This window comes from Physcomitrium patens, chromosome 21 (genome assembly GCF_059467195.1).
Source record: "Physcomitrium patens ecotype Gransden chromosome 21, ASM5946719v1, whole genome shotgun sequence".
NCBI lineage: Eukaryota > Viridiplantae > Streptophyta > Bryopsida > Funariales > Funariaceae > Physcomitrium > Physcomitrium patens.
The window spans coordinates 2,373,621-2,389,898 of NC_143430.1; the positions used below are offsets into that span (position 1 = coordinate 2,373,621).

At 38.7% G+C, this 16,278-nt stretch overlaps 2 protein-coding genes across 3 annotated transcripts; both read right to left on the minus strand.

Moving 5' to 3' along the window:
• Positions 1-3,319: 3,319 nt before the first annotated feature.
• On the minus strand, positions 3,320-4,965 carry LOC112273942 (translationally-controlled tumor protein homolog). Its single transcript, XM_024503021.3, has 4 exons — positions 4,840-4,965; positions 4,272-4,345; positions 3,784-4,076; positions 3,320-3,636 (listed from the first exon to the last, which is right to left on the minus strand). The coding sequence occupies exons 1-4, from the start codon at positions 4,865-4,867 to the stop codon at positions 3,519-3,521; spliced, it is 513 nt and encodes a 170-aa protein (XP_024358789.1). The 5' UTR covers positions 4,868-4,965; the 3' UTR covers positions 3,320-3,518.
• A 7,009-nt stretch (positions 4,966-11,974) lies between these two features.
• Positions 11,975-15,181, minus strand: LOC112274023 (BTB/POZ domain-containing protein At5g48130). Of its 2 annotated transcripts, none has more exons than XM_073529715.2 (4): positions 14,928-15,181; positions 13,672-14,800; positions 13,224-13,575; positions 11,975-13,129 (listed from the first exon to the last, which is right to left on the minus strand). In XM_073529715.2, coding segments are annotated over exons 1-4 (2,508 nt in total). In that variant the 5' UTR covers positions 14,929-15,181; the 3' UTR covers positions 11,975-12,103. The 2 variants fall into 2 exon arrangements, with proteins under 2 accessions (XP_073385816.1, XP_024358923.1); XM_024503155.3 differs by having other exon boundaries at positions 13,672-14,794; positions 14,928-15,130.
• Between the last annotated feature and the right edge of the window lie 1,097 nt (positions 15,182-16,278).

The following is a 16,278-nucleotide window of genomic DNA, read 5'->3' on the forward strand; positions in this document are numbered from 1 at the left end:
CAGCAGTAGACAGTAGAAGGGGAGGGATGACTGCACTACATGATACAGCCATTTACATCACCATTCCACCATCAATGTTGAGGTTCTGCAATGAACATGGCCAACCATAGAATTACTTTTCTGCAGCTTCAGATTCTAGATAAAAGAAAAACATGCCAAACCTGCTCTCATGGGCCCCCCCAAAAAATTGCAGTCATGAACATCACATGCCAACTGCATATTCTAGACCAACAGAGACAGAAGGGAACTTCATTCGCTTGATTTTTGCCCCCCACTTTGCATGAAAGGAAATTTCAAGCAAGAATAGAATGCCTTTACCACCCAGTTATTTTACTTCTATTCAGGAGTAGAAGAAGGACTTTAAGACATATCTGGTAAGTTGAGTTTGTGTCTGGTGGGCAGCAATTCAAACCTAGACGGTGATTAAAGCTTCTACTGGATCTGTTGGTAGAAGCTTCACCAACCCGGTGCATCCTCAGGCTGACAATATCTTTCTGTTTCACTAGTAGCAGAGAATTTACTGTCAGGTAGTCCCTGAATGGAAACCAAGTTAAGAATCTACAAGGAATAATTCTATCCTCAAGTTGATACCGCTGGTTGGTACTTTTAATGGATCGACGATATTTTTGGAAAACAACCCACAAATGATGAATGTTACTACTATTCGCTTTCTTGTTCTCAGACAGAGAAACTTAGAATACAAAATCACTCACCCAATGAAAAGTTCTTCAGGATTGCTTCCTCCTCAATCTCTTCGTTCATCTTTTCCGTCACATTTGACGTAACTAAGTGCAACAGCAAGACGAAAAGAAAGGGTGCACACAATTAGATAACTCCACCTCAAAATGAGTGTGGCAACTGCAAGTTGGGAGCTTTTTGAAAGATCGTCATGAGCTTACCGTGAAGTTGCTGCCAGCGTACTCTTGAGGAACTGGTTTGATGAAGCCAATTTCTCCTTCCGTACCTGCGCAATAGTTAGCTTGTCCAGTGTTTCCCGTTGCACCTACTACTGAGGAGATGTTGATGATTCTTCCTAGTATGAAATTGCACGCAGGTAAGTCTGCGGAAAAGTAATGTCAAAAAAGCCGAAGTTTCAAATGAACAGTAATCAATTTCGCAGAGAGTTTCGTTCAAGGTCTCTCGACAAAATGATCGCCTCCACAAATTATGCTTCAGGCTCTTCATTTACAAGGTTACAGATTAATATAGCAAGTTGGAATATACTTCTCTTCCATATCATCACCTTCCTTGCTTCTGATCAGTGTTTCAGAAACAAGCTTGAGAGTGCATACTCAAATGTACTGAAAAGGACACGAATTTCTTGCAGGTGTAAAGTTCTTTAGAATGCAGATACAAAGCATAATATTCATAATTCCAATAATCAGCTCCTGTGCTTTTACATCTTCGAGTACCCCGAGAATAACACCGCAGTTCTAGACTTCGAAGATTTCTTCTTTTATTAATGCAAATGCAGAAATATGCACCACAAATACTGCAAATCGATCAGTGAAGAGTGAAAGTTGCATATTCAATGCATGAATTAGTTCGGAGGTAAAACACCAGTGAGGTTGAAATCGGTGACATCCTGTCAGTGTTGCTTCATCATCCTCATCTGCGAGGTATACTTCGTAAAATCTAGAGTTGCACGATCAACAACTGGAATTAACAAAAAAAATATTAAATATTGGTAACTAACACCTTACTAAATATTTTACTACGTAAACACCACCGACATGATCAAACCCCTCCCAACAATTTCTGAAGCATTGGTTGAATAATAACCCTCCCACGTCCACAACCATTATACATCCAACACTCGGAAAATTCAAAAAATAAGCTTCCATGAATTTGCTGGTAATGCAATGCTACAATTCCTTGTTGCAAATGCGAGACCGCTTGAAAGGCTACCCAAGAAAGATACCATCACACATACATACAAACACACGTGTGTGTGTGCGTGGATATATATATATATATATATATATATATTAATCTGGCATTTCTAAGCTCGTTGTCTAACCAGATGGCTGTTGGGATGGGTTGTTGTATCTTGCAGGCATAGAGGTATCAGTAAAGGCCCCACCTACACAGCATATATGGTGCACATACATGATTCATCTTACAATGAATCAAAATAATGTGGTGAAACGATGCTTTGTGTGTGTGTACAATGTGGCAAGAGAATTCCAACACTTTTCCCAGTCTTTCGTGTGTAGTTTGTGTGATTGCTCAATTAAATTAGAAAATACAACACGGCAGACATTTCACAAGCTATGCTAGTACTTGTCATTTTATTACAGATATTCCTAAATCCATTATTAATTGGTATGTATGTACGTTTGTATTTATGTACTCTCACACAACAAATAGAAGATCCTTACAGAAATCAGTAATTCAAGCGTTCGTATGAGTTGGGTCATCCGTTCCTACTTCTATAGAAATTTCGTTATCTTTGGTTGAGTATATAAGCAGGAAGGAATATCCCGGATTGGTAGGATTGGCTCACACGAGCGTGACACACAAAACATCTACTTTTTCCAAATTATGAAGTACATTACACCAGACACAGAAACTGTGAATTATTGCAAGACCGTTTGAAAGCTTAAGGGCCAATCAGAGGGTTGGTGAAGTTTACGTGAGTCCAAAGGGAGGCAGAATTCACTTACATTAATGCGGTTGTGTGAGTGGTATCAGGGAGAACCCTCGGGAAAAATTCTAATTTTAAGATGAGGTTGTTCGCGGCATTAACGTCTCTTTGACCCATTTCTCTGCGTCACTGAATCATCCATCCATGCAAATTCTGTGGATAGAATTGTCGCTAGCACATAAATACATGGAGGCTCTGAGTCAACTGTGATTGCCTATCCTGGACTTTGAGCTGCTCGCTGCGACTATTTGTACCAAAATGCAGCTTCTGCAATAATGATGATGGTTAAACTTCAGTCGAATCTTCGAAGCTCAGGGTTTCTGTTGGATGTGACATAACAACACATGTTTTGAAAGAGGTAATGATCTGACTTGGTTGCTTTCTAAATCAGTCATGTCTGTTCGAACAATTCCTATTCTGGATTCAAATGTTTCTATTTTAGTTCCTTCCCAGATCGGTCATGAAAATCCATCGTAATTTTAACCTACACGGCGCAGCAGGCCTTTATACGACCGATGCACTCATTACAGACAACACATGTACCGAGGACAAAATTGGGCACATGCGTCTCAGTGATCGTACACGACAAAAGTACCATACGTCCTATTTTTGAATAATCAAAATTAAAACTCCACGCTTTACTGTTTTCTTCTGCGACGTGACATTGCTCTGTTTGCAACAAAACTGAAATCACATTTCTCTTTTGTACTTTAAAGAAGCGACACAGCTGATAGGCAATAATAGTATCGTTAACAAATACCCACACTACACAACATATCACGCGTCTTCATGCACCGAACAGTTCATCTCAAACAGTGGAATGTACAAGAGATGCCATACAAGATTTACTCAAACTAATAACTGTATCCATTCAGCACTTCACTTCCTTCAAAGCATCACGGAAGTACAGGAAAGTGGGATTGGACTGTCCTTCCTTGTAATAAGCAAAAACCATGGTGGAGTCATCCTTCATGCTCTCGCCAACGAAGCTGTTTAGAGGACAATACAGTGGCTCAGTATTCTGTCCAAAGCAACTTTTGTTCTCGTGTTTAAAGATTATAAAACAGAAGTATTTTGGAAAATCAATCTGCACACTGACTATCCCCAGATGACAGAAAAAGTAAGTGAAAGCTTACAACTGAAGATCGGAGAGCTTAGAAAGCAAAAACTTGACCGCCGATTCCACGTCTTTCTTAAAAGAGGCTTGACGTTCGGCAGGGACAAGTGGAGTCAAGATCTTCAAGTACTTCTTGATGAATGCCGTGAATCCCTTCTTGTCAAAAGCGGGCTGCTCCTGCAGCCTGAAGGTGTCAGTAATGTCAACCACTCTGACGGCCTCATCATTCACACCTTCGTCCTCCCCACCACCTTCAGCGGAGGCATTGGCTCCGATCAAGGCATCTACATCAAGAGCGCCCTTCACCACCCACTGCATACACAAGATTCAATAAAAACATGCTTATTAACGCCCGATCACAAATATCAAGTGCGCAAAAAGATATGCGATTACGCCATTTAAGATAACTCAAACTCATGATCTAGTCCTGCATAAAACACTACGCTTCTAAACAAACCAAAAAGCTACTATTTCAAAACAAGGAACCCAAAAGCAGCAGGATGGTACCTTGCCCTCGACCTCCCAAAGCACACCATTGAACAGCTCCTTGTAATCAAAGGAATCTGACAAGAGCTCGTCACCTGTAAACCCCCAATAAATGATAGATCAAACCCGCTCGATAAACAAGTTTCTGAAAACCTCAATCCACGAAATAAAAAACAAATCAGATTGTTAAAGCTCAATCCCTTAGTACTCGAAAGAACGGTAGTCAAAAATCGAACCCACCTTTCCGAACAGCATAAACAACCACCCAAAGGTTTTATACAAATAAAAATAACAATGCAACTTTAGTAAAAACACCTATACACCATATCAAAAATGCACCGCTTAAACCTCGCACACAAAACCCTAAAGATCCGCATCTGAAACCTGCCTTCAGAAAACACCCGGAAACACAACTAACTGCATGCACGTTCCTTTACAAAGGTAATAGCAACTGAAGGATCTCTCGACGAAACACAAAACCACCGAATTCGCCAAAACCCAAGGAGGACTAAAAAATCCCTCCAAACAGAAACAAACGGCGAACGATGCGATGCGAGGCCAAGAAGAAAGGGGAAAGCTGTCGCGGTACCTGAGACCAAATCCTGGTAAACCAACATGGTGAGAAGATCGTCTGGACGTCGACAGCGGGGTGGCGACGGAAGCGTGGGAAGGAGGAAGTGCGGCACAGCACACACTGGTGCATGCTAGGCAACGAGACGAATACCTGCCACGGTCTCGGCGGCGGCAGGCTTTATTTTTGATCCCGCTCCGCCGCAGCCTCTGCCGCTGACGTGCGTTGCCGCTCGGTTAGCGTTAAGAATACGGTATCGAATCGCGGGCCAGCGTAGGGGGTGACCTGTTTTTATGAACATGTCATCTTCTGTAAAACATTCTATTTTTGTTATATTTCATATTGTCACTGGACGGCTTGGTTTCCATTTGATATTCAACACAGAAACCACCATAGCTTACGCATTGCTTTTTTGTTTTTCCTTTGCTAAGAAGATTAAAAAAAACTGTAGATTTTTCATTTTTCTTAAATCGCGCATGCATGCATTTATTATAAATCTTTATTTCTTTATTTTTTGTTGGGAATTATTAGGTGGACAATCTCTTGTATACACATCCTGACATAAAATTACTAGATTTGAATTTAAATAAAATCTATTATATATATATATATATATATATATGTGTGTGTGTGTGTGTGTATATATCACATTAGTCAATGATAATTTAAATATATATCTGTATTTATTTATTTATTTTATAAAATATGACAATAAGCATGCAAGGACAAACAAAAATTGAAGGTCAAGATATTTTGAGGTCATACGATGCAAAAAAAATTAGAATATATCAAAATTTGGCACTATAATAAGAAACATAACAAGAATCATGATTTTAAATTAAAACTTTATATTTGTTGCAAAGGTGTGTATAAAGGGGTGTCCACATAATAAAAGGAAGGTGTCCACCTAGCAGTTTTCTTATTATGTTGTGTTGTAAAGATCAATACACTCTTTTTTCTTTTTCTTTTTCTTTTTTTTTAAATCAATGTATTGTATAAAAAAAAATCTATATGCAATTCTATTACAAATTATTTGTGATCAATTATTTTTATCTATTTAAATATGAAGTGTACAAAAAGACATATATATATATATATATATATATATAATATAATATACAAAATTATTAAATCAGCCCAAGATTTCACTAAATTTACCCACCTATTTTTACCATTATCAAAAAAATCTCTAATGCTAGATTCATATGGGTTGAAAACTAATGAAAAAGAATTAGATCTACAACCAATGATGATGGGTGAATTGATTTGGAAAATGCATGGGTCAATTTAACAATCCCTTATATGTGTGTATACATATATATATATATATATATATACATATTTTTCCAATTTCATATAATTAGCTATTTCTTCTGATTGAAAAAAAAATTAAGAAAAAAACCTAAAGCACTAAATGATTTTCTTTTCATATTTATTTATAAGGTATTAATATCATTTTGAGTAAGTATAATCAACAATTTTGAAAAAATACTACATTTTTGTACAATAAGTATATATATAGGGAAATGTTATATTGACCCAAGTTTTTACTAAATCAACCCATCCATCCAAACATTATGAAAAAATAGCAGATGATATCTAGATTCATTTCTGCACCATTGGATTTGCAACCAATAAAAACCAACCACATTCATCATGATTACCATATTCTTAATCTTGTGTGGGGCTATCTAGTAAAAGCACCAGTCTATTTAACATTCTCCTCTATATATATATATATATATATATACGCATTAATTGAAGTTTAAATCAAATGGAAAAAAAAAAAAAAAAAAAAAAAAAAAAAAAACAGAATTCAATACACAGACAAAATATTTATCCAGTTTTCTGAACAAAATGAAAAGTCTTAGTGACATTAAGTTGTTTAGATTCTCTTCCGTCCGCGCACTCGCGTCTCACAATTCCCCCGCGGCGCCACTTTTACAGCATCAATCCCCCCTTCTCACTCGCATTCTCCTCAACGCTACGGGCCAATGCTCGGGACCGAGTCATCGCGTGGGAGTCGTCACGCATGGAATTGGCAGAGCGAGGGGCAAACTCAGAAGATTTCTCGCTCTAGGGTTTATTTTTTGTCGTGTGATGGATGTCCATTGTCGCTAGTGCAGGCTGCGGGCATCATCACCATCATCATCACTGGAATTTTCTATAACTGAGATGTTAGTGCGTTGATCGACCCAACATTTCGCATAACAAACTGCTGGATTCGTAAGGCGCTTCAGTTCGTGCCTATAGGCTTGAGATCACCGAGAGAACATCAGTGTAGTGATACTGAAAAGCACAACGAAATCGAGCCAAGGAAAAAGTCGAAACGAACAAACTGCTAAAAAAAGCCAAAACAGAAGCAATGTCGCTTTGGGACCGCATCAGATTAGAAACAGTAATTCCCAACGAGAATCACTGCATTTCCTATCCATTCCACTTTTTGTCCTCGCTGTCATTGTATGGGTTCATATCCAGCTGCAACCGTCAGTGGCACTACAGGAAACACACGAATACTAGACCAGTTTCCATTCCTGGAGGTCAAAAGTTAGATGCCCTCCAATTCCCAAGTTTCTAAAAACAAAGGTCAAAACGAAATAGAACCTGTGGCACCGAAGTGTGGGCTCAGTCATACTCTTGGCCAGGTTCGGGAGATGGACTGGCTGGAGCTCGCGACATCACATTCAGAGCAATGGACTCATCTCCCTGGATTTGTGTTTCAAAGCGCAGTTTCTGTTTCCAGATGGGCACTGGCAGTTGCTGTTCAGTCGCGTCGATGTATTGTCGACGATGGCTGCAGCAATGAGCGGAAAAGTTTGTTTTGCGTCGAAGTCACTACCCACAGCTGCAGTGGCATTTCATACTGAAGATCGCAACTTCATACTTGAGGCTTCTTCAAGTGAATGTTGACCTACTTAAGTAGATATAATTTGTATAATTTTCACTAATCTGGTTTCTTATACTCATTGTGACACATAATACTATGACATAAGATGGTTGTTATTCTTCATGTAATTAAATGTATGAGGCGGGTTTTGCCTGTCAAAAAAAACAAAAAAACAAAAAAACAAAACAAAACAAAACAAAAAAACAGAACAAAGCAAAGCAAAAAAATAAATAAATAAATAAATAGAAGAGGAGGACAAAACCTATTTGGTCTTGAATGACTTTAGACTAAGATGGCATATTGAAGTGATGGATTGAATAATAGTACCAAATAGTTGGCTGTTCAAATCATAGGTGCAAAATCTAATTCATACCTAATGAATCCTAAATCTAAGCTTTCTTCTTCTATGTGAAAATAAAAATAATTTAGATGAATGAAAAATGACTAATTGAAAGTGGTGGAATATAAGGTGAAAAATGTTTTGTTATCAATTTAACACTTTGTTTGGATTGTGGACAATATTAATTATTGCGCAGTAGATTTGAAAGTATGGATCAATTGATTGATTTATGTTAATTACATAAAATATTTACATAAATACTTGAGCTTTTTGATTGTGTGGAGTATGAATTGAATCAAGTATATTTTGATGAATTTGGGCAATCCTAATTTTTGTATTTTAAAAAATTATGATAATTAAGGTTCGTTATTTGTAGTGTATTTAAGAATAAGGATCAAGAGAAGAAGGATTGAAGAACAAAGATAGTAAGAAGAATCCGGAATTGCTTCTAGCACGTGATACTATTGTTAATCTTGTTAAAAAGAGCTAATCAAGGAAAGTAAAAACAAGTATCAAATAAAGTTAAAATAGTCCAATTGACAGGATTTCATGGAATGTGATGTTGCATACTTTAAGTAATACATGGATCTAATGTCAAATACTGTAATATTGTGATTGGGTCCAATGTAACAAGCACAAATTTATTCCAACTATGATTAAATATAACATACAATTTTGTACTTCATGTGAGCATTGATGAGAGTTTGGTTTAGAATTCAGAACAAATGAAGCAACTAATAGATGGTTAATACATGTACAGTTTATTGGTTTTACATGTTTACTATCTAAAACAAAAATATGGTCAATTTCTCCTTCTTTTTTGTTGCTATTTTGAATGTTTTGGTTTATTTTTAAATATATTCTATACATTTTTAAATATGTTTATATATTTTTATATTGTATTTTTTGTTCATATATAATATAAAAATTTAAAGTAAATAAGACTCATTTTCTCAAAGTTCTAATTTTTTTCATCTTATAATCTATTTTTAAAATTATATTTTTATACCTTTTGTATTTCATGTTCTGAAATAAATTTCATATATATCAAATGTAATAATTGTAAAAAAAATTGTGTATTATTTTTTTATAGTTTATTTTAAATATTTTAAAAATACGTGGTTTTACTTTTAAATTTTTTTTAAATTACTTTAGTTTATTTTTCTATTTATAGTTGAAATTTTAATACTTAAAAATTTAATAATTATTTTTGAAATTTTATTCTACAGTCTAAGTGTTGCATAGATATACAAAAAACTACACATAAGTCTTAAAAACTAGTCTTAAAAATACTAAGTAAAAAGTTACTTCTTTCTTAACACATAAATATCATTTCATTTTTTTAATATTTATTTGCAACTATTTAAATCTTTACATATAAATGATTAATTTATATAACCTCAATTTTAGATTAATTACATAGTAAATGGATACATCCAATAGAGCCAAAATAATTCAACTCACAATAAAATAATAAAATAATAAAATAAAATAACAACAACAAATTAGACCTTGACAAGATCACACCTCCCATTAGATGGGACATCTTCTTTTAAGTTCATTGTTGGCTTATGCTTACCTAAACCAACAATAGTTCTAATTGACTTTTTGCCAGCTTTTAAAATCACCTAAGTAATTTGGTTATTCGTGTTAAATTGGATTTTGTATAGCATCAATTAAATTATAAATTTATTTTTAGATATTTAAATAATGAATAATAATCAATGATAATTTTCATTTCATATGGAGTACAAATATTTTTGCAACATAAATCATATATTTTAAAAAAAATACGTATAATAAAATATTATAAGTTAGTTGGATTAATATAACAAATATATTATATTTTTATATAATTAAAATAATGGTTTAAATTTTATAAAAATTAAGTTAAACTACAAATTTCATTATATATTTTTTTAGGTTTTAAAATCAATTTTAAAAATTTAAGTTTAGGTTAGATAATTTTTTTAGTTTAGTTTAGTTTAGATTAGATAATTTAAGTTTAGTTTATGTTTATCTAATAATTATCTAATCTAAACTAAACATAAAATGAACGAATAATTTAAAAACCAAACTAAACTAACCTACAACAAGCCAATCAAGACACATATTTGTGCTGTAAGCATCAAGGATTTAACAATATATTGCTTGTATGTTTACATATTATTCAATTTACAACTATAAATAAACTATAGCTAACATCTATGCACACAACATGTCAATAATTTCTTTTGTCAATTTTTTATTTTTATTTTTTTAAAATCAACTAATAAAATGATGTTATAGAAATTTTATGAATTAAGCATCAAATAGATCTTAAACTGTAAGAAATGAGAAAAAATAACAAATGCTAGATTATAACTTATCTAAAAATTTAAGAAAAGATAGCAACCATCTCAAAACTTTTAAAAGATGTAAAACTAATTTTAATGAGAATGATTAAGTACTACAAATCCACTTTACAATTTCAAATGTATAAGCACTACATAAATATGAAGGGACTTTGCAACAAGTTCAGCATAGAAAAAAGCTTTAATGAACTTAATGTCCTCTCTCACCTCAACCAAAAAATCCTTATATATTCATTTATTAAAAGAGTAGCAAGATGCAACAAATTGCAATTGTCTTTATTATTCCAAAAATATATTCAAGCAATCAAAAGTATTATACTAATTTTTAATTAGAAGATTTGTAGTGTTGTATTCAAGCTCTAATTCTACACACTTTGCGTGTAGATTTGATCATCAAACTAGATAGACAGGTTCCACACAAAGAGCCTTTTACACAAAGAGCCTTTTACCACAACTATTTGTAAAAAATTAAAAAATAAATAAAAAATCTAAATTCCAATCCTATCAAAAGACAACCTTTTTACAAACAATATCCATAAAATGAATGAAATTAACAAATCAAATTCAAATTGAGAGTTGGATAGACATCAAAGGGAATATTAAACATGTTAGCATTTTAATTGAATCGAAGTGAAAAAAATGCACAAGTGATATTCAGATAATGTAAATCAATTTGTTATCTTCCCAACTTTGACATTCGGCATCAAGGCATGACTTCCACCCATTGTTGGAAACCAAAAATGGAGTGGACCCTCTTTCTACTGTTCAAATACTGAACAGTCTTTGACACATGAGCAAACATTGCAGCAGGTTAAGCAACAAACGTAGCTGCCGAGACTCAACCAGGTTTCGCAACTCACAACTTCATTGTTCTCTGTTTCAATTTCTGAGACAAATCCAAAGAACTGCTGACCGAACAATAGGAATTCGTTATGGATCACAAACTAGTCTAATTTGCAAACGCAACTGGCCTTCTAAACCGCATCAAGTTCGGCGCCATTGCCATCAAAATTGTACAGTTACTCAATGCTCATCGTGTGAAATTATTTCCGACTTGATGAAGAACCAGCCAACGCTGCGTACAAAGTTGCTGGTCGTAAATTACAATCACTAATATTACAAGAAAAATGGGTCATTTCACTCGTTTGGGATCGAATGAGTTTGAACACGTGGCTTGGATCAGTATTCAATCGATTCTCAACCTGCTTTCTTTCATGTTTGTAGTCTCTTCTAAACTCATGTAGGAGTCGGATAAAACCACAAATCCAATCCTGGTCTGTATCTAATCCAGGTCTGCTTGCTTTAGTGTTCTAAACGTCCCCACGACGACCGTGAACCACAACTGAACCCTGAAATGAACACAGAACAAGAGATTAACAGTGATGATGTTCTGCAGAATGGTGCACCTTCGTAACCTCCGGATGGATACAATTGAGACATACTCTCTGCAGATTTGGTGAAGATTGCCCAGTTAGTCACATGATCGTGGAACTCATGCTCTCGGAATTACAATTAACGTCATGGGGGAGCTTCAATATCCACTTTGTGCATCAGCTAGCTTCCATGCGAATGTGCAATTATCGAGGTTCATTCGTATTACTAGCTCTTTCAGGAGAGGGTACTGAAAGATAATCAATCGTACATAGCTGAATTATTGTTGCTCTTAAAAACCATTCAAATCCAGATGAGGAGGAAAGCGTTTCAGGACATAGAACTGTGTCTGACATGGTGAGGTTTGGTTCGACTCGCTGTGGTCCTCGGCATTGAATCGGTGCGGCCACAAGAGTATCGGCCCACATCAGGAGTGAACCTCGGCAGTGTATCAGGCGTAATGGGTGATTTGGCTGGACGTCCAACACTCACAAGCTTGTCTGCAATCGGTGCGGTGTTTTCCTTCGCAGCGTGTCCACCGCTGGTTTTTCCGGAGGTTCGCAACTTCAGCTTCTGGAACGTCTTGCCAAACAAGCCAGTGGTTCGATTCATCGGCGTCAGATGGCTCATGCACCCGCCGGCAGTCGTACTACAGTTAGCCATCGCCACGCCGCCTTCGTGTACAGCCGCCCTCTTCGGCATGTTCAGTTGGCCAGATCGGCAAATGTGCGCTTTTTCACTCACCGACTTGTTTGGCGAAACTTTTGACTGGTGGGAGCTTGAAGTCTGCCGCAGAGGATCGTTTTGATTCTCCTCAGCGGCGTTAGCTTGTGATTTAAGTGTTTTGCGCATTCGGGTAAGCTCCGCCTCCAAGGTTCGCAACCTACTCTCTGTCACCTGATAGTCCACCTTCGGCGCCCCACTGCTACTAAGCTCCCCAACCGTGGCATTTTGGGATGATGACGAGGAAATCGCTTCGTCGATGTACAAATCTTTGTCACGAACCGAGGAGCCCAATGATCGGAACGAATCTTGAGAATAATCGTACGGGTGGCGGCGGCCTGAACTCCCAGCAGAAAGGCACATGGGGACTGGATCGGGTGGAGAGGGCCGGTGGCTGTGTCCGTGCGTCGAGAAGCCGCAGGGATGATCTCGGAAGGAGTGAGCTGCCGCTTCGAGGTGAGAATTGAGGACCGATCTCGTCTGGAGTTGCTGCACGATCATGGCTTGCACTATCATTCGCAGTGGCATCAGATCGTTTTGAACCGCGTGAGAACACGCCTTCTGAGAGAGTTTCTCGCAGTTTAGGGTTCGGCAGATAGCCAGCCGCTCCTCCTGCGTGGTGCAGGGGTGTGCCTGTGCGGGACCAAAATAGAGCGATTGCATAAAAAGGGATATACGTCACGTCAGCGACCGATTTCTGAAAGACAAGAAGGAAATTGAAGAGTACCTTGATATATGAGTGAATGGCTTTATACACATGGTCGTGCTCCGGACGCATGTAGGGAGGAATCCTCTCAACGAGCTCTCCGAATCTACCTGGCGTTAGGCTCGTATGAAACGCAACCTCGGCCAGATACCCATCCCAGAGTTTGGCGGTCGCCGAGAGCATGGCCATGTGAGTCGATTTGACCTCTTCGAGTCCTCGAAACCGTGTGAGAAATAGCTTCAGAATTCGCTCCATGGATCCAAGCTCGCTCATGAAGATATAGCCGCTTTCTTTCTCCTTCTTCACAGGGATTAGCACGTCTTGCAGTGTCGCGTTCTCGAATTGTAATGCGATGCGAGTCTCCAATTGTATTCTGCATACAACACATTTCACATTAAAATCCATCACCCTGCCACGGAACCAAGTTATGACGGATATCAATTTTCAGTTGCTGCCCCATGTGCGTTACCTGCAGCTATCGTTTAAGGCACAAGAGAGGCCGCGTCGTAGAAGTGTGAAGAGGAAACCCATTGGAACAACATTTCTTTCCAATGGCAACAATCCGACTACAGACTCGATCAACACGGACGGCTCCAAATTCGTTGTCGGAGGCTCCTTGAACCAGCTCTTTTTGGCACTACCTTTGTGCGCCGAAACAGTCGAGTCAACCGCACCCTGCAACCCAACTATCCACCGATCGGCAAAAGCAGTGATCACCTGCCCTACGTAATTCTCTTGCATCCCCTCCCTGCGAAGAGCTAGAATTAGATTGACAAACAAGCTCGGCGGGACCGCCACAAGGTCCTGGATCCACCAGTGGACGTACGAGGTCTGATAATCTCCCTTTCTTCCTGGAATGGGGAGCTTTCTGGCAACGGGGTCGAGAAGCTCCATGCAAGCCATGAAGGCTAAGGCGTCAAGACACCGCCGCGCAATGCCAAGCTGCTCGGCATGTGGCGCTAGGCCCACGCAATGCTGTAGAACGACTAGGGTATCTTCCCAGCTCTGCAATGCTACCTGCGTAAGGTAAAGCTCGCTGCGTTGGCACAAGTTGGCTCTGCCATAATCTTCAGTCATCTGCAAGTAGTTCGCGATGCAACAGAGCTCAGCGATATTGGATGGCTCCATAAGGATCGTTGATCCATAGCAGAAATTGCACAACAATTCAAAAACTGCCGGACCTCCCGGAACGTCGCTGGGCAGCGTGATCTCCTTCGCCTCCTTCAGCGCCCTCTTGAGATATCCGCTTCTTGATACCAAAGGAAATTTGTGAAGGTGGAACACGCGATCCTGGAAGTGGATAGTGATTGTGGTGGGCAATCCCGTTGCGTCACACCATACTTTGACATTGCGTTGCAAGGCAAGCGAATTGTCGGGAGACAGGGCATCTTGGACATTTTCAGTTATCTCATGCTTTACATGGCGGGAGGAAGATTTCAATGAATACAGCGCTACATCGTCTTCGGCGTTCGGCTGATCGTCCATGGAATCCTCCTCGAACGCTTCTATATGGCTCTCTTCCTTGTTCAACAAATGCCCTCTCACATTCTTCAACCCCATCACCTTGGGCGGTCTCTCCATAGCATTCGGAACTGTCACTTACAACGCCGAAAAAAAAAAAAAAATCAATCCTCAAATTCGCTACCAAGCCTTCAAAGACAGGACGATAGCCGTTGTGTCATAAACTGCAGTTATCAAAAGACTTCCGTGCAATCGACAGCTCACTTGCAATTTTTCTTGAACGTCGAGTGTCATTGCGCACCAAGCCTCATCGTGGACGTCCGGAGTATAACAGAATTCCCTCAAAACTCGATCACCCGTTGGTAAATCCGCAATTGATATGCATCGCACGGTCACTATCAGAGCGCCTAATCTCTCACCGATGGAGAACTACGTCCAATGCGTGTGCTACGAAGCAGATGCAATCTACAGGGACCAAGCAACCCTAAGGTCATATGCAACCAGCTCAATCACAAATTACCACGCCGAACTCGCTGCAAGCTCACCCAAGCCTTGGGGTGAGCTCCAAAATTTCCAAACCAGTCTGGCACAAGGATAGATACCGACTGCAAAAACTATTTCGCATTAAAAAACTCTTGTAATCTCGGTAGCGCAATTTCGTTGCGTCGCAGCTTCTACCGGACAGACAGTCCAGCCCGACCTCGGTACTCGCGTGACGTTTCGGGTCCCTTCCTGCAGCAATATGCCTTTCAGCGAATTCACTTCCCAGCGTTGTCAATGACAAGCTTGACGCCCGCATTATTTACAGCTGCGTCATTAACCTTTATGCCAGAGTGTCCTTTTCTGCCTTCGGGGGGATGGTGTAGCCGTGGTTGTGTCCGAAGGCAGCAAGTCTGACACGCGGAGGACCATGCCTCGTATCGCAGAATGGCAACCCTTACCATGTCAGAGGAGTGGTGTCACACAAATCGCAACCAGTGATTCTGGAATCTCCTCCAGCCTCGCACACTTCGAACACTTGTGTCTCAACGTCGAGTACTTGCAATAGATCAGGCGATCATTTCGAGAGGTGGGTCCCGCTGATCTGGCGGCCGCCTATTTCCTTACAGTTCCAATCAACTCCTAAATCATGAGACATCCAAAAACCGAGTACCCGTTGTATTGTACCCTCGAGGTATTCTACTGTCCTCGATTGACTTCTGGAAAAATTCAGCTTAATGTAAGTTAACTAACTTTTATAATAGCTGGAAGAATGGAACCTCCCTATCAGAGAAGTGGGGAATGGAGAAATCTGTCACAAATGATGGAATAAATAATTGTTTGAAATCGATGAAAATAGTTACAAGACGCTTGAACTTTTTACTAGCGCGGTGTCTTTTAGGTTTACGCTCTTAGAATTAATACCGTTTGCTAAGTCTTGACATTGATCAGAATGTGAACAAACACGCATCAATTGGTCACCAGGATTATTGAATGCCATCGTTGTGGCCTATTAACAAAATCCGCTAGCGACACAGAACCAACAGAATCAAGTTACAAACTAATGGTGCCAACTTCGAAAAAACGACAAGACCCTGGAGGTGACGAATTGAAATCTAGACCACCTTCAAGGCGC